Genomic DNA, 26,377 nt, shown 5'->3' with positions numbered 1-26,377 from the left:
AAGGAGAGCCTGTAAAGAGTTGGGCTTCTTCTACTCCTAGAATGACCCCAACCTCTAGGATATTTCAAGGTTGCCCTAGGGTTACTTATATCCCTAATTGAAAATCTCCAGTCTGTGACACTGACATGGTAATTTACCATTCAGTTTTCTATCGTCCTGAGTGTATAGCTTCCAAAAGTGTCTGGCTTCGTTCCTAAGAGCTGTTTGCCCCCTGTAAGAACCTATCTCCTCTTAAGTCTCACAGCGTCCCTTGGAGTAGTAAAATAGATATCATAATCTCCCCGGTGTTGAAGTAAAACCAAGACAGAGGGTTAAATGCTTTGCTCTCAGTCCCCAGAGGATGAACTGAAGAACTAGGGAGTGAACTATCCGCTCGACCAAGTTACCTGTCTTGCCGTCACTATAGCGATGATTCACTATAGGAAGATTTACTACCCATATGCAAGTCTATTCCCCTGGCCACCGTCCACCTAGAAAAATAATCATAGTGCTCTAATTGCAGAAGACATATCCTTTTAAAGATGTTTTCTGCTGTTTCTAGATAGGATCGGCTTGCCCCATCCTAACTCATCTCATTGATCTCCTGCTATAGCCCAGCCCCCGCGCTCTGCCCCTCTAGCGCCAGCTTACTCACCGTGCCCCGATCTCATCTATCTCACTGTTGACTCTTTTCCCAAGTTCTCCGCCTAGCCTGGAATTTCCTCCCCTTCCATATTCACTAGACCACCACTCTCTACCTTCAAACCATTATTAAGGTCACACCTCCTCCAAGAAGCCTTCCCCGATTAAGCCTTCTTTTCCCTGCCTCGCTCTCGCTTCTGCATCATCTACTTACTCCCTTCCATCTGTGACCTTGGTCAGTTTCAATTCACCCCTCCCCCAACCCCAAAGGACTTACGTCCATGTCTTCAAATTAGAGATTAGAAATTATTCATTCATATTAAGGTCTCTCTCTCCCGACTGCATATAGTATGTGTTCAATAAATTCGATTGATTGATCCCTCATGGCATAGCGGAGAGCACGGGGCCTGGGAGTCAGAAGGTCACGGGTTCTAATCCTGGCTGTGTCACTTGCCTCCTGTGTGACCTTGGGCAAGTCACTTTACTTCTCTGTGCCTCATTTACCTCATCTGTAAAATGGGGATTGAGACTGTGAGTCCCACATGGGACAGGGACTGTCTCCAACCCGATTTTCTTGTATCTACCTAATTGCTTAGTACATTGTCTGACACATAGTCAGTGCTTAACAAATACCACTATTATTATTATTATTAATAATCCAGGGTTAACTAGGGAACAGCTCTGCTCCCCAGGCCCTCACAAAGTGGCCTTGTCCTCACAATTTTCTGCCTCGTCATGAGCCCAGGAAGCCTCTCCTGCCAACCTCCCAGGCCTTTGGTACTTGTCAGTTGTGTGACTTTGGGCAAGTCACAACTTCTCTGTGCCTCAGTTACCTCCTATAAAATGGGGATGAAGACTGTGAGCTCCACGTGGGACAACCTGATGACCTTGAATCTACCCCAGCGCTTAGAACAGCGTTTGGAACATAGTAAGCGCTTAACAAATGGCATAATTAATTAACTATGGACATTTTTGCAGCAATTGCTCTCACATCCTCATCCCCTTGGAGGTGATTCAACTCAGGGCTGAGTAGAGGGGGCAGATTCTGTTAGCTTATTCTGGGCAGGGTAATATACTTTCCCAAGCGCTTAGTACAGTGCTCTGCACACAATAAACACTCAGTAAATACCATGGACTGATTGATTAAAGCCCAGTCCTCAAACCTGGCAATTTACACACCTTCCCAGGTGCTGGCAATTTACATACCTTCCCAGGTGATCCAGTGTGCTTAAACTCTGTTATGGAGTTTGAATTTACTCACATCAAGAGCCACAGTGAGTTCATTATGTTTTTGCAGATACATAAGACAAACAAAAATGAAAGAATCTAGGGAATGGAATGGGAAAGCCCAAGGGTAAAACTTGCAGGAGTGACAAGATACTCTAAATCTTCCATGGCAACTGCAAAACTAAAAACCTCAAGTCATTTCCAGACCACAACAGCTATCCTGATACAGGACATTTCCCAAACACAAGAGAAGCTTTGGAAATAGTCACTATTAATCAATTAGTGGTATTTATTGAGTGTACACTATGTGCAGAGCACAGTACTAAGCACTTTCCTGCCCATCACAAGCTCACGATCTAAAGACGAGCTTACAGTCTAGAGTCCATCTTATAGTCAAAGCAGGATAGAACAAGTCCTATAATATGAAATTCTGTTCTGGACATGATAAGTTTGAGGTCTGCAGAGGAGAGAGGTTGTTATACTGTAGTCTCCCAAGTGATTAGTACAGTGCTTTGCACAATAGTAGGAACTCAATAAATATGACTGAAGGGATGAATGAATGAGAGGTAGACTGGGGAATCATCTGTGTAGAGATGGTAGTTGAAGCTGTGGGACGGGCTTTGGAGTCAGAGGTCATGAGTTCGACTCCCGGCTCTGCCACTTGTCAGCTGTGTGACTGTGGGCAAGTCACTTAACTTCTCTGTGCCTCAGTTCCCTCATCTGTAAAATAGGGATTAAAAGTGTGTGAGCCCCACGTGGGATAATCTGATTACCCTGTATCTCCCCCAGCGCTTAGAACAGTGTTCGGCACCTAGTAAGCGCTTAACAAATACCAACATTATTATTATTATTATTAGTCCTCCAAAGGAGCGGGTGATTTTTTTTCCAAAGGTAAACATCCTTATACTCTTTCACTCATCTGCCTATGTGAAGTGTTTTTGGTAATCCTGCTCCCTTTGGTATTTGTCATGAATCACTGCCCATGAGAGCTGTGCCTTTCATATGAAATTCTCGACCATGTGAATGAGCCAGAGTGACTCTTCCCTATGCGGAACAGGGGAGATGGGGTGGTCCTGGGTTTTCTGGCGATCGCCCTCAAATAGAGAAGCAGAAGCGGGCAATCCCAATAGTATTTGAAAGATTCTTTGCGTATTAAACAAATAATGAAATTACAGTACTAAAGACTGGATACTAAATAAATATTAGTTGGTGAAAGCATTACTTCTATTTACAGAACTGTAAATCCTCCAATAGCTCCAGGTTATAAAATGTTACCTCTCAATCTGTTCCAGCTCTTAGAACCTCTTTACCCTGGAGCTTTTTCCTCTCGAATTGCTCTTTTTTAAGCATTTACCATGCTTAACAAATTCCACAAACCCACAGCTTTTCTAAGCACTGGGGCAGATATAAAATAATCAGGTTGGACACGGTCCATGTCCCACATGGGGCTCGGTTGTTGAGTTGCTTTAAGATCTTTTGTAGAGTTCTACTATTATGTATGTCTACCCATATTCTAATAAATATAACCCCTCTTTTCAAAGATTGACCTTCTCTCTTTCAGAAGCAGGAATGAACATAAAATGAAACAGTGTGCTAGTAGAGAAGCAGTGCGACCTAATGGAAAGAGCACGGGCCTGGGAATCACGGGACCTGGGGTCTAATCCGGGCTCTGCCGCTTGTCTGCTGTGTGACCTTGGGCAAGTTATTTAACATCTCTGTGCCTCAGTTCCCTCATCTGCAAAAATGAAAATTATTTACCTGTTCTCCCTCCTCAGACTGTGAGCCCCATGTGGGATCTGAGTACTTGTATCTACCCCGGTGCTTAGTACTGTGCTTGACATACAGTAAACACGAGAACCAACGTGGCTTAACGGAAAGAGCCCAGTCTTCGGAGTCAGAGGATGTGGGTTCTAATGCTGCCTCTGCCACTTGTCTACTGTGTGGCCTTAGGCAAGCCACTTTACTTCTCTGGGCCTCAGTTATCTCATCTGTAAAACGTGGATTTAAGACTGTGAGCCCCAAGTGGGACACCCTGATTTCCTTGTATCTACCCCAGTGCTTAGAACAGTGCTTGGCACATAGTAAACACTTAACAAATACCACAATTATTATGAGGCAAATCTGTTACCTGTCCATAATTCCAGGGTCTTGCATGTATCTTGTCTTTGGAGCCCACATAGATATATCCAGTGTCATTAAGGACATATTCTGATCGCTCCTTGTCCCCGGCCATAAATACAGTGTCCCCTGAAACAAGAACACACACACACACATGTACGTACATGCACACAGACACAAGCACACACAAGAGTTTGTTTCTAATGGATAGCAAGTGTTCCAAAATGCAACTATTACTTCCCAACTGGAGGACTTGCAAGCTTCATAGCCAAAGGAAAGATCCTTTCACACATTTATTCATTTAGTGGTATTTACTGAGCGCTTACTATTTATACTAAGCACTTGGAATGTACAATTCGACAACAGAGAGAGACAATCCCTGCCCAATGGTGGGCTAATAGTGTCTACAAGGTGCAGTTGATTTTATCTCTTAGTTACTGCCTGGCGATTACACAAGCAGGATGGTTTTTCTACTAGGTTCAAATGTCTGCCTCATTTGCCTTCATTCCTTCCAGCACTACCCTGGACCCTTGGCAAGAGGCTTTCTGGAAGGGGGCACACCTTATTCCTGCATCTCCCAGTCATTCATGCATTTGGTTGTATTAATTGAGCGCTTACTGTGTACAGATCGCTGTACTAAGCACTTGGAAGTCCTCACTAGGACTATTCTGACAGCCAGTCCCCCCCGATTGAGAAATCTCAATCGTGAGCTTAGGCTGGGAGCCCCCGAGGACCCTGTCTGTCTGTTGTTCACCTGGGTATTCAATCCCAGTACTTAGTACAGGGCTTACGCTAGTGGGTAATCACCACAAGAACACGATGGAGGGAGGCCTCTAGTCAGGATGGGAAGACTCAACCAACTGACTTGGCCAACTCTTTAGAAATCTTGTAAACCACCAATATTAATTTTCAAGTGAATCTATGGGTGTTATGAATTTACAGCTCCCCAGACATCCTCTGGAAAAAAATAAACAACAACCACACTACAAACTATTCTTAACTTCTTTTAAAATGAGGTGGCACCGCAGAAGGACTCGTGAGGGAAAGTTAAAGTAATAAAATCTTGAGTTCATAGCACGATTTTGCGCTTTTAGTCCACGCCAACTCTGCTAGGCCACACAGCCGAGCAGTGGTAAGGCCAAGACTAGAACCCAGGTCTCCTAAATTCTAGCCCTAAATTCTATTAAGCTTTAGTAAAAAAGGAGATATCTTCCTTGATGAAACTAAAGGCCTTGGGTTGATTTTATATTTAAAATTACCTTCACACCAGGGATTGAAGATGAAGTAGATGGTATTGTTCTCCGGGGTATGTACAGGATCTGCCCCACTTTTCACGCTCAGAAAGTATTTCCCAACAGCAGTATCCACTGGGCTGCTGACACTCAGCAGGCACTAAACAAATCACAAGAGAATCAATGGCACACCTGCAGTTTTCCAGTGCAAGTCCTCATCCTTAAGGGATAACACCATAAGCAGGCTTTAACAGGGGTCTTATGCTAACCTTCGGGTGGGGTGTGGGAAGGGGGGCAAAATGACCCCAGGGAATGCGATGGTGAGAAGATGGATGAAGACGAGACTGGAAGTATCTTTCCAGCAGCAGTAACCAACTCTATGTAACCAACCAATAGTATTTATTGAGCACTTATGTGAAGAGCGCTGTACTGAGCACTTGGGAGAGTACAACAGTTAGTAGATACATTCCCTGCCCAGGGTGAACTTACAGTCTATCGATCAGTCGACCAATCAGTAGGGTTTACTATGCTAAGAGCTTAGATGCAGTTAAAGCAAGATTCCTGGAAATTCCTCCGGCATTCATTCAATTTGTTCAATTGTATTTATTGAGCGCTTATTGTATGCAAAGCACTGTACTAAGCATCTAAATGCTTACTGGAGAATAGGAGAAGCAGCGTGGCTTAGTGGAAAGAGAATGGGCTTGGGAGGCAGAGGTCATGGGCTCTAATCCCGGCTTTGCCACTTGTCAGCTGTGTGACTTTAGGCAAGTCACTTAACTTCTCTGGGCCTCAGTTCCCTCATCTGTAAAATGGAGATTAAGACTGTGAGCCCTATGTGGGACAACCTGATTACCTTGTATTTATCCCAGCGCTTAGAACAGGGCTTGGCACGAAGTAAGCGTTTAAGAAATACCATCATTATTATTATTATTAAAAGGCTCAAACCGACTTAGAGAGTACAGACCACGAAATCACGGATAGCTAAATATGAGGTGGCGAAACCCAGAAACTACAATTCTGTCAGAAGACCCCAAGGGCCATGATTGTCTTTCATCATCATCATACTGGGAATCCCAGGGGGCTGGTGCGCAAGTGAGTTGGTGAAGGTGCTTTGAGTTACTTCCATTCTCTGTACCACTGTCAGTTGCTCCATGTGACTCGCTACTGATCCTTGCTATGAGCAACCAAAGGAGCTCCTCAGCTGGCACAGCCCAGACCCATCGCTGGTCGTCTGGGATATTCCTAGAATCTTGGCAGGCCTCAGTCTCCCCCACGTTCGAGCCTAGCCCCATAGCTCAGGCCTCAGCTTCTCTGGAATGGTGTTCCTCTTGCTAGCCTAACTAATTCCAGTCTGGATAGGTACTTTACCTCCTTTCCGTTCACACCCAAAAGGGCCATCTGCCACCTGTGCAGTTCCTTCTGGCCCCTTAGCTTCATCACCACAAGTGTTTCATTGGATTTCCTTGGAGCTTTACCTGGAAACATCCAGCCATAAAAAACACACTGATAACCGTTTAAGCATGTAACTGACATCATCATTCTAGACAAGGACCTGTCAGAACTACGTTCTGGGGAGCCTCACCTGCTCCTCTGTTTTCAACCTCCTCTCCCCATGGCTATGACAGTGGTGGCCAGAGCTTCTGTTCGAACTCACGGCTGAGCTATGCCTTCTGGTTTCCAGGGAAATTTGTTTTTGTTTGAGTTTTTGTTTGTAAATTTCACTGATTTTTCCTCTCATGTGAAAAAGAAACTCCGACCCTAAATATGGTCAACTTGAGTTCTGCATTCAACAGTGGCTTAAGAATGATTGTAGTGGGGGATGGAGGGCGCGGTAGTTCCCGTTGCTAAAGAGATCTGGCTAGTCGACTTCTGAGGTGTGCTTTTCATTCATTCATTTAACGGTATTTATTGAGCACTTACTATGTGCAGAGCACTGTACTAAGCGCTTGAAATGTGCGATTCGGCAACAGATAGAGGCAATCCCTGCCCAATGACGGGATCATAGTCTAACTGGGGGAGACAGACAGCAAAGCGAAACAGAACAAAACAAAAACAAGACAACATTATCATGATAGAGTCGAGGGGATGTACACCTCAATAACACATGGGGACTGAGTGAGAGACTGGATGGCTAAGTGTAGCCCATCATCACTACTGTAAACACACCTCTTCAAGCACATGTTCTGCTGATAGTAGGATATCCTTCCCTATCCTTTTCCCCATTGTAAGTGAACATGGCTGAAAGAATGACACTGACACTTGACAATAGCCTAGGTATTTGAGCAGCTCTCCTAACGGATGCAAGGCTTACCCCATTGAGACCAGCAACTAGAAATCACGCTCTATTCTATTCTCACAGGTACACTCAAGAAAAAATTGTCCTTCAGTGGTACCTACACGAATGAAATCCCCTCATCGGCCGTGTCATTTTTTAATATTACGAAGGCAAACTATGAATATAAACCTACTAGAAATATAGCGCTATATCTTCATAGAGAATCCAGTTCCCTCCCATCTCTTTTTCCTAATTTCTCCTCTACTTCCAACTTCCCTGGAGACTTGCAATCATGCCTGGGACATTACCATTTCATTCTAATAGTACCCCAGAGACCGGGCCCACTCAACTGTGACATATGACACCACCTTACACTGCTTGACAGAAAACAGGAAGAGAGATTTTTTACCCATACAGAACTGCAATTCTACATTATCCTTGTCTTCCAGTTGCCTGTCCAACACCAGCTTCAGCTGAAATGCCTGCCCACGTCTCACCACCAGGTTCGGAGTGTTATAATCTTCTGTGCGGTGAAGTCGGGCGTTTTGCGTCTTCAAAAAGTCAACCTGGAGGACCCTCAGATTTGTTTCTGGACAACAGCAGGGAGAGAGGGAGAGGGCAAAAGACAAAAGGAAATTGCATTATAATGCCAGTTGAGGGAAAACTGTAGATATCTTCCGGGCTTCCAAATTTAATAATTGCCTTACTCGATTAATGGTATTTTTTGAGCATTTATTGTGTGCAAAGCACCTATACTAAGAGCATGGGAAAGTACAACACGATGGAGTTGTTATACATGAGCCCTGCTCCTACAAAATGTATTCTCTGAAGCAGTTGCCCTTCATCCTAATGAATTATCATTCATCTCATTTTGGATCCTTATGTAGAGATTTATAATACAGAAGATGGGGTATGCCAACAAGAACAGAAATCTTCTCATGAAATGAGTTAGAAAAACGAGTGAAAGAAAAAGAAACGGGAAAGTTTCCCATTTCCGTGACTTTAAATAAGTCCCTGTGGGGCTCCGAAGGCAGACAACAACAACATTCTGAGAGCTCTCTTTCTCTTTTCTAACCACTAAAGAGCAGACAGAACCAACACTGGATGTCTGCTTCCTGAGATGCGCTGCTGGTCCCCTTACCACTGCACGTGTTGGTCTTGAACTTGGTCTTTTTATGTTGTTTCCGTATTGCTATCACTTGAATTTATATTGTTTTATTATCTTTACTATCGTGTCTGTAACCAAACCTTTCTCCTCCTTATTCTTACACTGAGAGCCCTGGAAGGCTAGCGGGACCCATCTACTAATTGCCTGTCTTTTTTCCCTAGGGTTTAGTACAGTGTTCTCGGTAGGTGCTTAATAAATACTTTTGCTATTTTGGACTAGATCCTTGGGGATAACAGAATGGTGTGTGATATATACTTGAAACAAAATGAAAACAACCAAAAATATTTAATAAACCAAAAGATCACTGTTCTACGTGTGTGACTTGTGTAAATATGTCTTACATGATTGGGAGCAGGTGACAGAGACGATCTCTGGAGGGTTTTTCTTCCTGGACATGCCACTCACTTCTCTTCTTTGCCAAGCAAAGGTCCTTTCATACCATACTGTTTCTACCCTATGAAGCTGAACTTTGCACTCAAAGAAGATGGCCCTGATGGTGAGATTCACCCAAAGCAAAATCCACAGTCTCAACCACACTGGGTACACGCAAAGACTGTCCCAGCTTATCGGAGATGTGGAAATGATTCCAAATAGTAATACAGATAATTCCTGGTTGAGCCTGCTGGCCTGAATCTGGTACAAGTTAACTTCCAAGTTGGAAAATGACTCCCCAAAGTTGGAGCAAGTGCAACTACCAGGACAAATAGGCTCTTTTGCAATCCTCTACATTTAAAACATTCCTTTAAAATCACTTTTAGCCTGTGATGATCGTGACTCACACATTCATAGCTAGGTTTACCTTTCCTTTTTTCTTCATCTTTGAATGGCAAAAGGCAAGACTCACTGCAGGTCTTTATTAGTTCGGTTTTTCTGCCTTTGGGTGTTTCTAGGCTAATGATGACAACAAGTTTTACTGTCTCTCTCATATCAGCTCTTCCTGGTGGAATTCTGCCAACTGCCAACCCTTGGTGACCCAGGATAACGTGGGACAGGAGTGGCAAGGTTAAACAAAATCCACGGATAACCCAAGAGTCCCATTTTTGACATTAGGGTCAACCTTCATGCCCACCAACTCTTTTACAAGAACTTTCAAAAGGCACAAAACTGGCCAATTTGAGCTCCCCCCTCCACTCTATTAGATTGCATCCCATATCAGCCTATCTGGGCAAACAATGAATTATGAAATATATTCTGTGAAACTCTTCCCAACATAGAAAGCAGTTAAGGCAGCTCCAGGTGGACAGAAAAGAAACACTGCTTACTAGAAATCAAACCTATTCGATTAGCATGCTAGTCCCTAATACCTGACTACCAATTCAGGTCTCACTCCTACAAAGATAATTTCATTTCATCACTTGATCAACCCTAACAAAAACCAACGCAGGTTGGCATCGGAGAATACTCAACGTGAGATGCGTATGACAGCACACCTGTTTTGCCTACATGCATCAAATATTTGTGAAATTATGGCATGTCTGCCTGAACCTAGGGTGTGTTCTCCAGGGGATCCTTGATCTCCTAACTTGCTTCAGAGTCCTCCTCATATATGCTGCAGGAGCTAAGGAAGAGGGAGGCTAGGTGTCTAAAATTTAAATCCTGGATAAAGGTGTCCACTGCTAGAATGCACAAATGGTCATCTTAGCTTGATGTCATCTCCTTCCAATATATTAGGACTATCCATGTTGATCCTGAACCCAGTGAGCACCCCTGGAATGACCCAGAGTTGACCAGGATCTGAGCTGGGTGACCCAGGACTGGGTAGGGCTGGATTCCCCTTGGCGACTACTCCTCCAACACCAGAGTATCTAACTGAAAAAGCAAACCGTCCTACTGGTTTGGGCCAGGGGAAGTGAGGAAGGACAAAAATAGAAAAGCAAAGTAAAACTCCTCTTGATGGTCATTATGTGATATATCATTCCTGGGGACTGACGGACTACAGGACATCGGGCCTGGCAATCAGAAGGACCTGGGTTCTAGTTCCTGCTCCACCGCCTGTTTGCTGTGTGACCTTGGGCAAGACATTTCACTTCTCTGTGCCTCAGTTACCTCATCTGTAAAATGGGGATTAAGACCGTGAGCTCCACGTGGGACTGGGACTGTGTCCAACCCGATTATCTTGTATCTACCCGTTGCTTAGAACAGTGTTTGACATATAGTAAGTGTTTAACAAATACCATTAAAATAAAACAAATGGGACCGTGTCCAACCCGATTATCTTGTATCTACCCCATTGCCTAGAACAGTGTTTGGCATATAGTAAGTGCTTTACAAATACCATTTAAAAAAAACAAACAAGTTGACTCCAGGGAAGACTGATCCTCTACATTTCCCTCATACAGAGTGGAACCCACTGGAACAAAAAAGCCAGAGCTTCTGCAATGGGATAAATCTAACTTGGCTCTTTAATGAAGGTGAAGATGTGATAAATTGCCTAGACCAGACTAGCTCTAGCCGTTAGGAGTAAAATGACTGTTTCCTCCTCCGTCTTGCCCCATTCCCTGTGGCTATAGAATGTCAACCATCCCTAAAGTCTTTCTGCCTAAAGTCTTACAACATTTGAAACACTTACTCTGTGATGGTCCCATTTGCTCTTCTTCCCGTATGTCCTTCCAAGAAGGACTTGGAAAGGTGTCTGTCCCTCTGCAACCTTCCTCTGGTTTGGGTTGCCGGGTTGGAGGTAACCCCTTTTATGGGCCCTCCTTACACTGCTAAGAGGTGGGGTTTGGACAGTGGAACTTGATTTGAAAGCCTGAAATCTCTCCCGAACCCTATCTGGAGTGGACCCAACATGCCAGCAGGAGCAGCTACAGGGAAGTTATTACAGGCGACAACAAAAAAGTGAATAGGAATAATAATTTGCAGTAATTCGTCATTCTACAGTGAAACCAAAAGCGGCAATGATCAGAGCCTGCCCTGCCACACAGTTCATTGCATTCAATGACCTGTAACCTTTACCATCTGAGGTCTGTGGAGGTTTTTTGGAGGAAGTTAAAGGAAAGTTCTCAGAGTGCCCAGCCCATTCTCCAAAGGGTGTGATATGGGGGAAACATTTCTGTTTGCTATTCCACAGTCCAGTGGCTTTAGTTAAGATGAATGCAGATCTCACTAATCTGGGGGAAGTGAGGAAAGGCCCTTCAACAGACAACAAAACATAACGTTCCCAAGTTATAATTATTAGAGATTGCAGCTGAGTAAACTTAACTCTCTTAATAGCGAAAAATGGTGGATAGGGCCTTAATACTAATGCACAACTTGGTATAATGGCAAACAACACATAAGAGTATTCCTTACGAAGCTCCCCACTTCCTCTACCACCCACTCAGGCCATTTACCTTTAACATAGTGGCTGCCTGAGAAAGAAACCCCAAAACCAAAATAAAGAAATGTCTTGTTCCTCCATCTGGGGAAAAACACTGAAATTTATTCCAGTATGGACAATATAATCATTCCTGATACCTCTCTACTCCGCAAACTACTGCTTCCATTGCTTACTTCCTTTCCCTGCAGCTTGAATCTCTGACTTCAACAGTCAGACTCTTTCAGAGGTAATGTTTTTTGCTTTTTCTTCCCTAGAAGTCATATTCACTTTTCTGTGTGTCCTGGTCTATACCCTCTATACTCCAAAGTGGTTACAATTAAAGTGTGTTTAAATTGAAGGCACTTTGGATTGCTACAGAAAAATGCAATAAGTCAAATTATACCTATGTCTATAAAGAGATATATATATCTGGATTATATACTGATGATGTTATGAGAGAAAAACGTCTATGTTTGAAAGAGATGAGAATAATGTATAAACCAAATCCATAAAGGCAAAAATTAAGTGACAGCCACAGATTCCCTGGCTTACACCAAATGACCAAAGGAAAAGTGAAATGGGAATTATTTTGAGCTAGCATTACATAGTCTTAAAACCAGTGGCCCATACCAACATCTTGAAAATTTCAGGCTGTTTCTCTACAGACAGACCTGAAATTCAGCATTGGCACTGGCCACCATGGAACCCTCGAAAGTGGTGGGTTCCTGTTTCTCAACACTTCCCTCCCCACCTCTTTCTCCTCCAAACGTGAGATGTTGAGAAACAGGAACACTTTGGGGTGGAACTGTCACATGGACTCCGGAGTTCTTGTTGTCCTGGGGGGCCCAGGTTTTGCTGCCGAGGAAATCTGGGTGTTTGGGGAGGAGATACAAAAATCATCTGAAATTCCAGATTCAGGGTTTGGAGTGTGCACATTGGGAGCATTCAATGCTCTAAACCCCAAACTTCAACTCTCATGACTACCTGTCTCTTTCATGCTATTAGGTTTGTGGCTGACCTTGTGTGGGAGAAGCCCTGAGCTAGAGCTCTGTCCCGGTCCTGCGACTAAACCAGGAAATCTATGAAAATCAACAGCTGTTCAGATTTCTATTCATCACCCCTAGGCACAACCTATGTGAAGTAAGTGCTGTGGGGATGGGACCCAGGGCTATTCAGGCTCCTTTTTGGAGCTTCAATTTAGGCTGGCATTTTAAAGGCAATTGTGATCGACCACTGGCTCTTAAAGGACACACCCTTCCCTGTGCTCTTTTACACAGGTATAGTTCACCTGCAGCCTGACCCAGATGAAACAGAAAGGGAGGTCAGAAGTTATTCCTTTTTCCCTCCTTAACTGCCATCTTCAACTGTTTGAAAGCAGTGTGGAAGAAGCGGTTGGAAAACAAACATGCTAATGTATCCACTATCCTAAAAACAGCCTCCCTAGACCCCACAGCTCCCTCCAGCTCTCGCCCATTTACCTCCTACCATTTCTCTCCAAACTTCTTGAGGGTGTTGTTTACACCCACTGCCTCCATTTCCTCTCCTCCAATTCTTTCCTAGATCCCCTCCAATCTGGCTCCTGACCCCATCACTCCACAGAAACAACCCTCTCTAAGGTAACCAGTTACCTTCTTCTATCTTAATACCCCCTAGACCTCTCAGTTGCCTTTGATATTATAAACCACTTTCTTCTTGAAACTTTAACATTGACTTCACTGACACTGTCTTCTCTTGGTTCTCCTCCTATCTCTCTGACTGCTCCTTCTCAGTTTCTTTTGCTCGCTCCTCCTCTGCCTCCCACCCTCTGACAGTGGAAGTCCCTCAGGGCTCAGTTCTAGGTCCCCTTCTATTCTCCATCTACACTCACTCCCTTGGAGAATTAATTTGCTCCCAAGGTTTCAACTACCATTTCTATGCAGATGATTCCCATTTTCCCCTGCCTTAGAACATCTCTACCTGGATATCTTACTGACACCGCAAACTAAACATGTCCAAAACTGAATTCCTTATCTTCCCACGTGAACCCCGTCCTCCCCATCTTTCCCATCGCTGTAGACAATATCACTATCCTCCCTCTTTCAAAGGCCCATAACCTTTGCATTATCTTCAACTCATATCTCATTCCAACCACACATTCACTCTGTCTCCAAATCCTGTCAGTTCTACCTTCACAACATTTCTAAAATCCGGTCTTTCCCCTCCATCCAACTGCTACTTCGCTGATCCCAGAACTTATCCTATCCTGCCATGACTATTGCATCTGCCTCCTTGCTGACCTCCCAGCCTTCTGTCTCTCCCCACTCCACTCCATAATTGTGTATTTGGTAGCTTCTTCCACTGTTATTCCACGTTCCTCTCACAAATTTCCTTTTCATTCAATCAGTCGTATTTATTGAGTGCCGACTGTGTGCAGAGCACCGTACTAAGCGCTTGGAAAGTACAATTTGGCAACATGATTCTACTTGCGATTCCCTTCAGAGAGCCTGCTCAAAATCCCTGATCTTCTCACATCCCTAAGCATTCCCCCAGAGAATACAAATTTGGGGACGATATCGTCGTAAACTCTCAGAATTACAATAATAACAACTGTGGTATTTATTAAATACTATGTGCCAAGCACTGTACTGAGAATTGGGGTAAATCAGGTCCCATGTGGGGCTCACAGTATAATAGGATGGGGAATAGGTATCGAACGCCCATTTTACAGATGAGGCACAGAGAAGTTAAGTGATTTGCCCAAGGTCACATAGCAGGTAAGAGGCAGAGCTGGAATTAGAACCCAGGTCGTCAGACTCCCAGGCCTATGCTCTTTCCACTCTTAAGAAAAAAAACAAACCCCCCAAAAAATAAACACCCCAAGCCAAATTCCTATCAAAGCCACACCATGAAATACAGGAAAACTTCCTTATAGTTAACAATAACTCCTTAAACTCTGTTTCCGGCTTAGGTTCTCATCACCCATACTCCAGAATCTTAAGAGAATAAACTACGCAGCAAGCTAAACAGACTCATGACAGCCCCACAATCCCTTCATTTTATTTCTTGAACAATACATGCATGTCACTGTCCTTTGAGTCACATACATACTTCCCAGCTTACGTTCATCCCACTCCTCAAAAATATGTTCACGATAGAGCGTCGACAAATACAGCACATTCAACTTGATCGGTTCTGACTCGTGACAAGCCTCACAAATACAGAGACTTTTCAAACAAGAATAATAATAATAATGTTGGTATTTGTTAAGCGCTTACTAGGTGCAGAGCACTGTTCTAAGCGCTGGGGGAGATACAGGGGAATCAGGCGGTCCCACGTGAGGTTCACGGTTAATCCCCATTTTACAGATGAGGTAACTGAGGCCCAGAGAAGTGAAGTGACTTGCCCACAGCCCACACAGCTGACAAGGGGCAGAGCCGGGAGTCGAACCCATGACCTCTGACTCCGAAGCCCAGGCTCTTTCCACTGAGCCGCGCTGCTTCCCAAGTTCACAATCCAGTGCCAAGCCAGTCAGAACTCAGTCACTGGGTCCGACCTGATTATCTCGAATGTACCCCAAGGTTTAGTACAGTGTTTGGCACACAGTAAGTGCTTAACAAATACCAATATTATTATCACCGCCCCCCAAACCGAAAGCTCCTTTTCGGGCGGGATGATGTCTACCAACTCTATTTGTGGTGGACTCTCCCAAGTGCTTAGCACAGTGTACTGCACACAAGCTCGCAGCAAATACCACTGACTGATTGATTTAGCACTCTGTAATCCAGATCCCTCTCTGCAGTGATGCACCCTTCCTCTATTTGAAATCTCTCACTTCTGGATGTTAGCCTGAACCTCCAGAGGACCCTCAGAACGAGAAAAAGAGTCTCCCGTTCAAGCAAGCAGGACTTTATTCACTCAGTCGTACTTACTGAGCACTTACCATGTGCCGAGCACTGTACTAAGCACTTAGGAAAGTACAATACAACAATAAACAGTGACCACTCCCTGCCCGCGTTGAGCTATTTTCGCACTGTTCTAAGCACGGGGGTAGATTACTTTGTGTCTGGCACATAGTAAGTGCTTGAAGCAGCGTGGCTCAGTGGGAAGAGCCTGGGTTTGGGAGTCAGAGGTCATGGGTTCGAATCCTGGCTCTGCCACTTGTCAGCTGGGTGACTGTGGGCAAGTCACTTCACTTCTCTGGGCCTCAGTTACCTCATCTGTAAAATGGGGATGAAGACTGTGAGCCCCATCTGATTACCCTGTATCTCCCCCAGCACTTAGAACAGTGCTCGGCACATATTAAACGCTTAACAAATACCAACATTATTATTATTAACAAATACCACGCTCATTATTATTATTACAAAGTTAATCAGGTCAGACACAGTCCCTGTCCCACAAGGGGATCGCAGTCCAAGTAGGAGGGAGACCCAGGTAATCTCTATTTTACAGATGAAGACACTGAGGCCTGAGAAGTTAAGTGACTTGGTCAGGATTACACAGGGGGCAAGGGGCGGAGTCAGGAATTAGAACCCAGATCCTAACTGCCAGCGTGTTAAGGGGGGACTAGAAATGGACGGTGTTGCGTGGTGGTGACCCCACAGAAGGGATAGACGCAACCCTACTAGAGAGGCTCAAGGGAGGACCGGTTTAACGGATATTTTTGGTAACCCATTAAAGCTAAACAATGGGGCAGAACGCTTAGCTCTGCTATTCCTTGGAGTACTCTGTCTCTCTGGAATTCTTTTCCTCCATTCTGAAAACGTTGGCATTTTCTTGAGAGTTGAAAGAGATCACAACCCTACCAGCAAAACTCTGCGTAAACCGACAAACCCTCTACGGTTAATAACAGTAACTGTATTATCAGAGTAACATTAATAAAAATAGCAATACGGCTCTCACGCAGCTGTACCTGGGAGCCAAAGGGCCAACACCAAAAGCGAACAATGAAGTTCACTTTACCATGTAAAAACCAGTACAGTAAATATTTATTCTGAATGAAGAGCTTATTCATCCTTAAAGCCGAGATGTTTGTAAAACAAGGAAAAATTCTTAAATTAATTCCTCCCCGCCTTTCTGGGGAATCAGAGAGGCTTATGCCTATTTGGACTAAGAAATGCATAATTTTAATCTTTCTTCATGGTCTGGTAGTTTTACAATTTAGGGCGGGGTGAGAAAGGGTGGGTAGGTAGAGATCTTTTTAAATGAAGACAATGCAACTTGGATCTTGCAAAAATTCTCAAAGTGAAACTTAATGATAAGGTTGGTATTTGTTAAGCGCTTTCTATGTGCCGAGCACTGTTCTAAGCGCTGGGGGAGATTCGAGGTCATCAGGTTGCCCTACGTAGGGCTCACAGTCTTCATCCCCATTTTATAGATGAGGTCACTGAGGCACAGAGAAGTTAAGTGACTTGCCCAAGATAATAATAACGTCGGTATTTGTTAAGCGCTTACTACGTGCAGAGCACTGTTCTAAGCGCTGGGGCAGATACAGGCCAATCAGGTTGTCCCACATGAGGCTCACAGTTAATCCCTATTTTACAGATGAGGTCACAGAGGCACCGAGAAGTTAAGTGACTTACCCACAGTCACACAGCTGACAAGTGGCAGAGCCGGGATTCAAACCCATGACCGCTGACTCCCAAACCCGGACTCTTTCCACTGAGCCACGTTGCTCATGGGACTTCAGAGGACAGACTTTATACCCAAGGAAGATAATATTCATTTGCACGTCTACGTAGTTATCTCAGGATGCTTTACGGGTATCCATCCACAGACTGTAAATTCCTTGAGAGCAGGGATGACTCTCTCTGCCACTTGCCAGCTGTGTGACTGTGGGCAAGTCACTTCACTTCTCTGGGCCTCAGTTGCGTCATCTGGAAAATGGGGATTAACTGTGAGCTTCACGTGGAACCACCTCATTACCCTTTATCTCCCCCTGCGCTTAGAACAGTGCTCTGCACAGAGTAAGCGCTTAACAAATACCAACATTATTATTAAGTCACTTCACTGGGCCTCAGTGACCTCATCTGTAAAATGGGGGTGAAGACTGTGAGCCCCATGAGGGACAACCTGATCACCTTGTATCCCCCCAGCGCTTAGAACAGTGCTCTACACATAGTAAGCTTTTAATAATAATAATGTTGGGATTTGTTAAGTCACTTCACTTCTCTGTGCCTCAGTTCCCTCATCTGTAAAATGGGGATGAAGACTGGGAGCCCCACGTGGGACAACCTGATTCCCCTGTGTCTACCCCAGCGCTTAGAACAGTGCTCTGCACATAGTAAGCTTTTAATAATAATAATAATGTTGGGATTTGTTAAGTCACTTCACTTCTCTGGGCCTCAGTGACCTCATCTGTCAAATGGGGATGAAGACTGGGAGCCCCACGTGGGACCACCTGATGACCCTGTATCAACCCCAGCGCGTACAACAGTGCTCTGCACATAGTAAGCGCTTAACAAATACCAACATTATTACTAGAACAGTGCTCTGCCCACAGTAATTGCTTAATAAATACCAACATAGTTATTACTAATAGAGCAGCGCTCTGCACATAGTAAGCGCTTAACAAATACCAACATTATTATTGAATGAATGAATCTGCAAAATGGGGATTAACTGTGAGCCTCACGTGGGACAACCTGATCACCCAATAGCTTCCCCAGCGCTTAGAACAGTGCTCAGCACGTAGTAAGCGCTTAACAAATCAGCGTGGCTCAGTGGAAAGAGCCCGGGCTTGGGAGTCAGAGGTCATGAGTTCGACTCCCGGCTCTGCCCCTTGTCAGCTGGGGGACTGTGGGCCAGTCACTTCGCTTCTCTGGGCCTCAGTTCCCTCATCTGCAAAATGGGGATGAAGACTGTGAGCCCCACGTGGGACGACCTGATTCCCCTGTATCTCCCCCAGCGCTTAGAACAGTGCTCTGCACATAGTAAGCGCTTTACAAATCCCAACATTATTATTATTACTGCGAGGGGGGGCGGGGCGGGGGTTTGAGGCCCGGGCCCCCTTGGGGTCACGTGCGGGCGGCGGCCAATCCGCGCGGACCGGAAGTGCGTCATCGAGGCGGGGGGAAGAAGGCGGAAGTGACGCGTGGGGCGTCGGGGAGGCCGCGGGCGGCGCCGCCATGTTGGGGGGGGCCCGGGCGGCGGCGGCGGCGCGGGCCTCGGGCCTGGCCGGGCTCTTCGCCGCCCTGGCCGCCACCCTGGCCAAGCTGGCCGTGGGCGCCGGAGTCCGGGACCGAGCGGTGGGTGCCCAGATAAACTAGGGGAGGGGGGCGGAGTCAGCCCCGTGAGGGAGGGGCCTATCTACCTCAGAGAAGCAGCGGGGCTCAGGGGCAAGAGCACGGGCTGGGGAGTCAGGGCTCATGAGTTCGAATCCCGGCTCTGCCACTTGTCGGCTGGGTGACTGTGGGCCAGTCACTTCACTTCTCTGGGCCTCAGTTCCCTCATCTGTCAAATGGGGATGAAGACCGTGAGCCCCACGTGGGACAACCTGATTCCCCCGTGTCTACCCCAGCGCTTAGAACAGTGCTCGGCACATAGTAAGCGCTTAACAAATACCAACATTATTATTATTATTATTACCTCAGAGAAGCAGCGGGGCTCAGGGGCAAGAGCCCGGGCTGGGGAGCCAGAGGTCGTGGGTTCGAACCCCGCCTCGGCCACTTGTCAGCTGGGTGACTGTGGGCCAGTCACTTCGCTTCTCTGGGCCTCAGTGACCTCATCTGGAAAATGGGGGTGAAGCCTGTGAGCCCCATGAGGGACAACCTCATCACCTTGTATCCCCCCAGCGCTTAGAACAGTGCTCTGCACATAGTAAGCTTTTATTAATAATAATAATAATGTTGGGATTTGTTAAGTCACTTGACGTCTCTGTGCCTCAGTTACCTCATCTGTCAAATGGGGATGAGGACTGGGAGCCCCACGTGGGACGACCTGATGACCCTGTATCTACCCCAGCGCTTAGAACAGTGCTCTGCACAGAGTAAGCGCTTAACAAATACCAACATTATTATTATTATAAGTCACTTCTTTGTGCCTCAGTGACCTCCTCTGTAAAATGGGGATGAAGACTGTGCGCCTCACGTGGGACAACCTGATGACCCTGTATCTCTCCCAGCGCTTAGAACAGTGCTCTGCACATAGTAAGCGCTTCACAAATACCAACCTTATCATCATTATTATTACCTTCAGTACTAGAGAAGCAGCGTGGCTCAGTGGAAAGAGTCCGGGCTGGGGAGTCAGAGGTCATGGGTTCGAATCCCGCCTCTGCCCCTCGTCAGCTGGGTGACCGTGGGCCAGTCACTTCGCTTCTCTGGGCCTCAGTGACCTCATCTGGAAAATGGGGATGAAGACTGGGAGCCTCATGTGGGGCAATCGGATTGCCCTGTAGTTACCCCAGCGCTTAGAACAGTGCTCTGCTCATAGTAAGCGCTTAATAAATGCCAACTTCACTTCTCTGGGCCTCAGTCACCTCGTCTGGAAAATGGGGATGAAGACTGAGCCTCACGTGGGATAACCTGATTCCCCTGTATCTCCCCCAGTGCTTAGACCAGTGCTCGGCACATAGTAAGCGCTTAACAAATGCCAACATTATTATTATTACCTCAGTACTTGAGAAGCAGCATGGCTCAGGGGAAAGAGCCCAGTCTGGGGAGTCAGAGGTCATGGGTTCGAGCCCCAGCTCTGCCACTTGTCAGCTGTGGGACTGTGGGCAACTCGCTTCACTTCTCAGTGACCTCATCTGTAAAATGGGGCTGAAGACTGTGAGCCTCAGGTGGGACAACCCGATAATCATAATGTTGGTATTTGTTAAGTGCTTACTATGTGCCAAGCACTGTTCTCTAAGCGCTGGGGGAGACATAGGGGAATCAGGTTGTCCCACTTGGGGCTCGCAATCAATTCCCATTTTACAGATGAGGTAACTGAGGCACCGAGAAGTTAAGTGACTTGCCCAAAGTCACACAGCTGACAAGTGGCCGAGCCGGAATTCGAACCCATGACCTCTGACTCCAAAGCCCATGCTCTTTCCCCTGAGCCATGCTGCGCTTAGAACAGTGCTCTGCACATAGTAAGTGCTTAACAAATACCAACATTATTATCATTATTATTAACAAGCATCCTAAAGGTCTTCTATTTATCCTCTGCCTCCTGACCGATCACACTCATATCTCCCCAGGCAGGTGGATACGTACCTGCTGCTTTGTTCCGCAGCTCTGTAAAGAAAGCTCCGGTATTTCCATTCCAACTCTGAGGGAAAGCCCTGTGTATTTTCAGTTTGTAACTATTTTCCCTTCCCTGCTGACGGCTTACCACCTCTTTCCAGATGGTAGTTGTCATCACAGTAGCAGTCACTACCCCAGTGTGGGAGATGATGGACCCGCACAGCAGGATTCAAAAAGCCCTCCTCCCGACGGCTCCCTAGACAGCGTGGAAGGAAAAAAAAAAAAGGAGGGCTAATGCTCTCATGCCTATTCTCATTTACTTCTGTCCCCCCCCTCCCAGAACCTGCTTTGTTTTTTGTATTTTGCATAAAAACCCCTTCCTGTTGCACCTTAATATGATTTAGCTGTAGTGGCAAGAGGGTTGGATACCCTCATTTGTCTTTCCCTGCAGCTGTGACTACTTCAGGAGAGGGATTTAGGGTCTTAACTGTGGAAGGTGGGATGTGCGGGCGTCTAGAAGGAGCTGGGGCAAGGACCTCTCTGGGCAGGATTAGTGACTCGAAATGAGCCTCTTCATCTTCCGTGCTCAATCTTCCCTTGTAAGCATGGAACACCTTTATATCCCCAGGTGAAACCAACGGGATGGAAAATGCTTTCAACACTGAGGGGGGACAGTCCTTTCTAGATCCTGTTTGTGAGGGCGGTTCTGACATGCAGTACTATCGAAAAAAAAAAAGTTGGCATTTGTTAAGCGCTTACCACGTGCAGAGCACTGTTCTAAGCACGGGGGTAGATAGAGGGTAATCAGGTTGTCCCATGTAAGGCTCACAGTCATCCCCCCATTTTACAGATGAGGGAACCGAGGCACAGAGAAGTGACTTGCCCAGTCACACAGCTGACAAGTGGCAGAGCTGGGATTCAAACCCATGACCGGATTCATGCCCAAGCCCGGGGTCTTTCCACTGAGCCTCGCTGCTTACCGAACCGGAGTCGTCATGTCTCACCGGGCCTGTTTTATTCTCTTCCCCGCTATAGCAACCCCCGCTGCTCCGGATAGTATGTGCCATCTTCATCTTCGTTTCCAATTCCCTGATGTGGACCTTCTATGCCAAAGGACTCAATCTCGCCTCCTCTTCAGCCATGGTTTCCATTATGACGACCACAGCCAACTTCCTTGCCACTGTAAGTAGGAATAAGTGCAAGGGACATACCCGTCCTTCCGGGGAAAGAGAAGGGCTGTCATTCTTTATGCCGAAAGTTCCCTTATTTGTGGGCTGGCTATTATTATTTAGTGCAGCACTATGTGTCAAGCACTGTTTTAACACTGGGATAAATACAAGTTAATCAGTGATATTGAGTGTTTACAGTGTGCAGAACACTGTACTAAGGGCTTGGGAGAGTACAAGAGTTGGTAGACACGTTCCCTGCCCTCAACGAGCTTCAGGTCGAGAGGGAGAGGCAGACATTTATATAAATAATTTACACCTATGTATGTAAGCGCTACGGGGTTAAGGGTGGGGTGAATACCAAGCGCCCAAAGGTAATCAAGTCGGACTCAGTGCCATCAGTCAATCAGTGGTATTTACTGAGCGCTTACTATCAGGCCCCTCGTGGCACCGAGTCCAACCGTCATAGCTACGGTCTAGGTGGCTGCCACTCACCTATCCAGCCTGAGCCAAGATGTTCTCAGGGCTGGGGGTCATTCCCTCTTGGTAGCATTAATTAATTAATGGACATTAATGAAACACATGAGAAGGGTGGTTGAGCCGATAGAGCAGGCACCCGGGGGTCAGAAGGACCACCGAATGTCTGCTGTGTGACCTTGGGCAAGTCACTGCACTTCTCTAGGCCTCCATTGCCTCATCTATAAAATGGGGACGAGAGAATGAGCCCCATGTGGGACAGGGACTGTGTCCAACCTGATTCACTTGTATCTACCCCAGTGCTTAGAACAGTGCTTGGCACACAGTAAGCACTTAATTACCATAATTGTTATTACCGTTACAGAGGAAGCGTACGCCTGCCGAAGGGACCTAGAAATGCCATCCTGAGTCAGGGCAGTGGTTTACCAGCCCGATGTCCCGCTGAGTGGGAAGAACCTGCCCTCCTTGACATTCAACCACAGGGTTAAGGATATTCCACCTGACACCTCTAGTGTTTTCCCACTTAAGTGCATGATTTTACCTGCCTGGCAGGCTGGTATCGCTGATCCCGTTCTACCACAGAGGAAATTAACTCCCCGCCTCAAGTCGTGGTGACCTTGCTGGGTATAAGACCCAGATCGCGGGTCCTTCTGTCTTGTCCCTTCCTGCTGCGGAGGCCTTTGGGTGCCTGCCATGGGGTTTGCTTGGAGGGTCTGTCTGGCAGAAGCTGTTTTTGCCAATCAGATTTGTCTCTTGGCCTGGTCCCCAGGCCTGCCAGGATCAAAGATCAACCAGTCGGTGCTATTCGATGCTTCCTCCGTCCAGAGCACCGTACTCAGCATTTGGGAGAATACAGTACAGCAGAGGTGGTAGATGCCCACAAGGAGCAGATAGTCTACAACTGGGAGGGAGACAGACATGAAGCTCCTGCCTGCTCATCGCCCTGGGCCACTCTCTCTCTCATTCAGGCATTCTTTGGGTACCTGCTGTACGGAGAGACTCGCGCCGTGATGTGGTGGGTTGGCATCGGCATGACCATCTGTGGGCTCCTGCTACTGCAGACAGACGTTTCCTGTGCGGAGGGCGGAAGAGCTGCCAAGAGGAAAGAGAACTAGTCGACTGTTAGCCCAGACCAGCGTCCCAAGAAGCACGGCGGCCCCGTGGACCCGCAGAACCGAGGGGAGGCTCGGGGCTCCGTGGATTTTCAGACTGAACCTTTGGCGAGAGCAGGGTTCCAAGACGGAAATCCTCCTCTTCTCCGATCCGATCGCTCACTTTGACTCCTCGGTCTGCTTGGAGTAGGTTGAGGCATCTGGGAGCTGATGCAACGCCTCCCTCCCCAGGATATTGATTATATCCGATTAGACTGTAAGCCCGTCAATGGGCAGGGACTGTATCTGTTGCCGATTTGTACATTCCAAGCACTTAGTGCAGTGCTCTGCACATAAGTGCTCAATAAATACTATTGAATGAGTGAATATTGGGAAGGCAAACGCATAAGTGTGGATGGTGACATTAACCCCTGGTGAGTCTTAGTGGAGAGGGAAACCTTGAAACAGGGTTGTCATCGGCTTTTCACCCGTAGAGCCCAAGCCAAATAACGCTAAGGGAAACCAGGCTGCCTTCACACCACTTTCACAGGCCGTGAAAAAGTACTGAAAAAAATAACAAGCGGTTCTGTTCATCAGTTTTAACCACAGAGGGGTGGTGAGAAAGCACTTCCCAATAAATATTTTTTCCAAGAAAGAATTGGTGTTTAACTCTTGACATCCTGACATGGGAGGGGAGGCCGGGAACAGCTGAGATGTAGGAAAGAACACAGTGAGGGTTCTGGGGTATCCATGTCGACTGGGGGATCAGGGTTTCCCAACTCAGTTCAGTGAGGAGGCTGAGGCAGAACTCAGGATAGGATAAGCTCCTGGATCAGCGTGGCAGGCGTTCGGATGGAGAGGAAAGGGTGGATTGCAGCCATGTTGTAGAGGTAGATCTGACAGAATTTGGTGATGGATTGAATGTGTGAGTTGAATGAGGGAGAGATGAATTGAGGTCCACACCAAGGTTATAGGCTTGTGGTGATGGGAAAGACAGGAGGAAGGCAGGATTTGGGTGGGAAGATGTTGTTTTGGACTCTCTCTCCCTTTCCATACTCTTCCCCTGCAACACGCAGCTCACCGTCTATGCTTCTCCAAACTAAGCTAATAGTACGTCTCTCACCCTTTGACCTATGGCTCAAACCCAAACCTTACGTACACCTCCCTCCCCACTTCCACATCATCCAGCCCACACCCTTCTCCACATTCACACTCCCGCAGGAGGCATTTCCCCCATACTCCACCCACTCTCGCCTTCAGCATTTGTGCATCTATTTATTCCATTTTTGGGTTGTTGCATCCTGATACCACTGCACATTTAGTTTGTGGCTGCTGTCTCCTCTATTCGCTTCTGAGCTTATCACCCAAGTCTTACTCCTATTAGAACATCTCAGGAGGCTCAGGAACTACTTCGGAGAGAAACACTGAATGGAGTCAGTGCCCTCAGCAAGTTCCGAAGAAGCCACAAGCTCGATGTGCAGCACATGTGCGCTCCCCGGTAGTGGGAGCAAACTAAATTCTACATCAATAGGGTGGCCCAGCTTCCTCCTGGGCACCTCGTTCGATCTCCTAAAAGGATCACAGAAACCTGAATCAATTCAACACCAATATAAAAGTTTTGTTAATCACATGAGGGTCACGAAGGTAGACTGAAAGCTCACTTTGGGCAGGGAATGGGTCTGTTATATTGTTCTCTCCCAAGTGCTTAATACAGTGTTCTGCACCCAGTACAAGAGCTCAAAAAATACGATGGACTGACGGGAGATAGAGTTTGTCCTGACTTGCCAGTTGTAATCTATCAATCGCATTTATTGAGGGCTTACTGTGTGCAGAGAACTGTACTAAGTGCTTGAGAGGGTACAATATAACAGAGTTGGGAGACACATTCCCTGGCCACAATGAGTTTATAGTCTAGAGGGGGAGACAGACATTAATAGAAATTAGAGGAGATGTACGCAAGTCCTGTGGGGTTGAGGTAGGGGTGAGAAAAGGGAGGAAATCCCAGGGTAAGGGTGATGTAGAAGGGAGTGGGAGAAGAGGAAATGAGGACTTAGTCAGGGAAGGCCTTTTGAGGAGATATGGCTTCATGAAGGCTATGAAGGTGGGGAGAGTAATTGTTGGATAGGAAGAGGGAGGGAGTCGTGAAGGAATATGAAGTGTAAGTCTACACTTGGGTGGGAGTGAAGCATCTCTATAATAATAATGTTGGTATTAAGCGCTTACTACGTGCAGAGCACTGTTCTATGTGCTGGGAGAGATAGAGGGTAATCAGGTTGTCCCACATGAGGCTCACAGTCTTAATCCCCATTTTACAGATGAGGGAACTGAGGCACAGAGAAGTTAAGTGACTTGCCCACAGTCACACAGCTGACAAATGGCGGAGCCACTTTATCTGCTGGCTTACAGCAGGCATCCAGGTCACTGAGGAACAGTAATGATAAAACAGGACCAACCTTTTCTGAACTCCCCAGCATCACTCTGCCTCTCCAGGCAGCTTCAGACACAGGACCGAGAGCTTCGTTATCAACTGAGTTCATTATGGTAACATTTAAATTCCT

General features: G+C 46.4%; 2 protein-coding genes across 2 annotated transcripts in view; one reads left to right on the top strand and one right to left on the bottom strand.

Moving 5' to 3' along the window:
• The window catches only part of TGM4 (transglutaminase 4), a 28,092-nt gene extending 15,156 nt beyond the window's left edge, over positions 1-12,936 (bottom strand). Inside the window, exons 1-8 of the mRNA XM_039912813.1 lie at positions 12,924-12,936; positions 12,611-12,807; positions 11,974-11,991; positions 11,597-11,606; positions 7,883-8,062; positions 6,567-6,673; positions 5,226-5,358; positions 3,977-4,095 (exon numbers count right to left, since the gene is read on the bottom strand). Of these exons, the coding sequence (XP_039768747.1) occupies positions 3,977-4,095; positions 5,226-5,358; positions 6,567-6,673; positions 7,883-8,062; positions 11,597-11,606; positions 11,974-11,991; positions 12,611-12,807; positions 12,924-12,936 (777 nt within the window). The remainder of the gene's footprint in view (positions 1-3,976; positions 4,096-5,225; positions 5,359-6,566; positions 6,674-7,882; positions 8,063-11,596; positions 11,607-11,973; positions 11,992-12,610; positions 12,808-12,923) is intronic.
• Positions 12,937-19,045: 6,109 nt separating this feature from the next.
• TMEM42 (transmembrane protein 42) lies at positions 19,046-24,477 on the top strand. The gene is made up of 3 exons (XM_029071395.1): positions 19,046-19,165; positions 22,121-22,267; positions 23,697-24,477. The coding sequence occupies exons 1-3, from the start codon at positions 19,046-19,048 to the stop codon at positions 23,841-23,843; spliced, it is 414 nt and encodes a 137-aa protein (XP_028927228.1). The 3' UTR covers positions 23,844-24,477.
• Positions 24,478-26,377: the final 1,900 nt, after the last annotated feature.

The sequence above is a fragment of the Ornithorhynchus anatinus genome, chromosome 8 (assembly GCF_004115215.2).
Source record: "Ornithorhynchus anatinus isolate Pmale09 chromosome 8, mOrnAna1.pri.v4, whole genome shotgun sequence".
NCBI classification, from domain to species: domain Eukaryota; kingdom Metazoa; phylum Chordata; class Mammalia; order Monotremata; family Ornithorhynchidae; genus Ornithorhynchus; species Ornithorhynchus anatinus.
The sequence above is the reverse complement of the archived record's forward strand: the minus strand, read 5'-3'. Positions and strand labels throughout refer to the sequence as shown.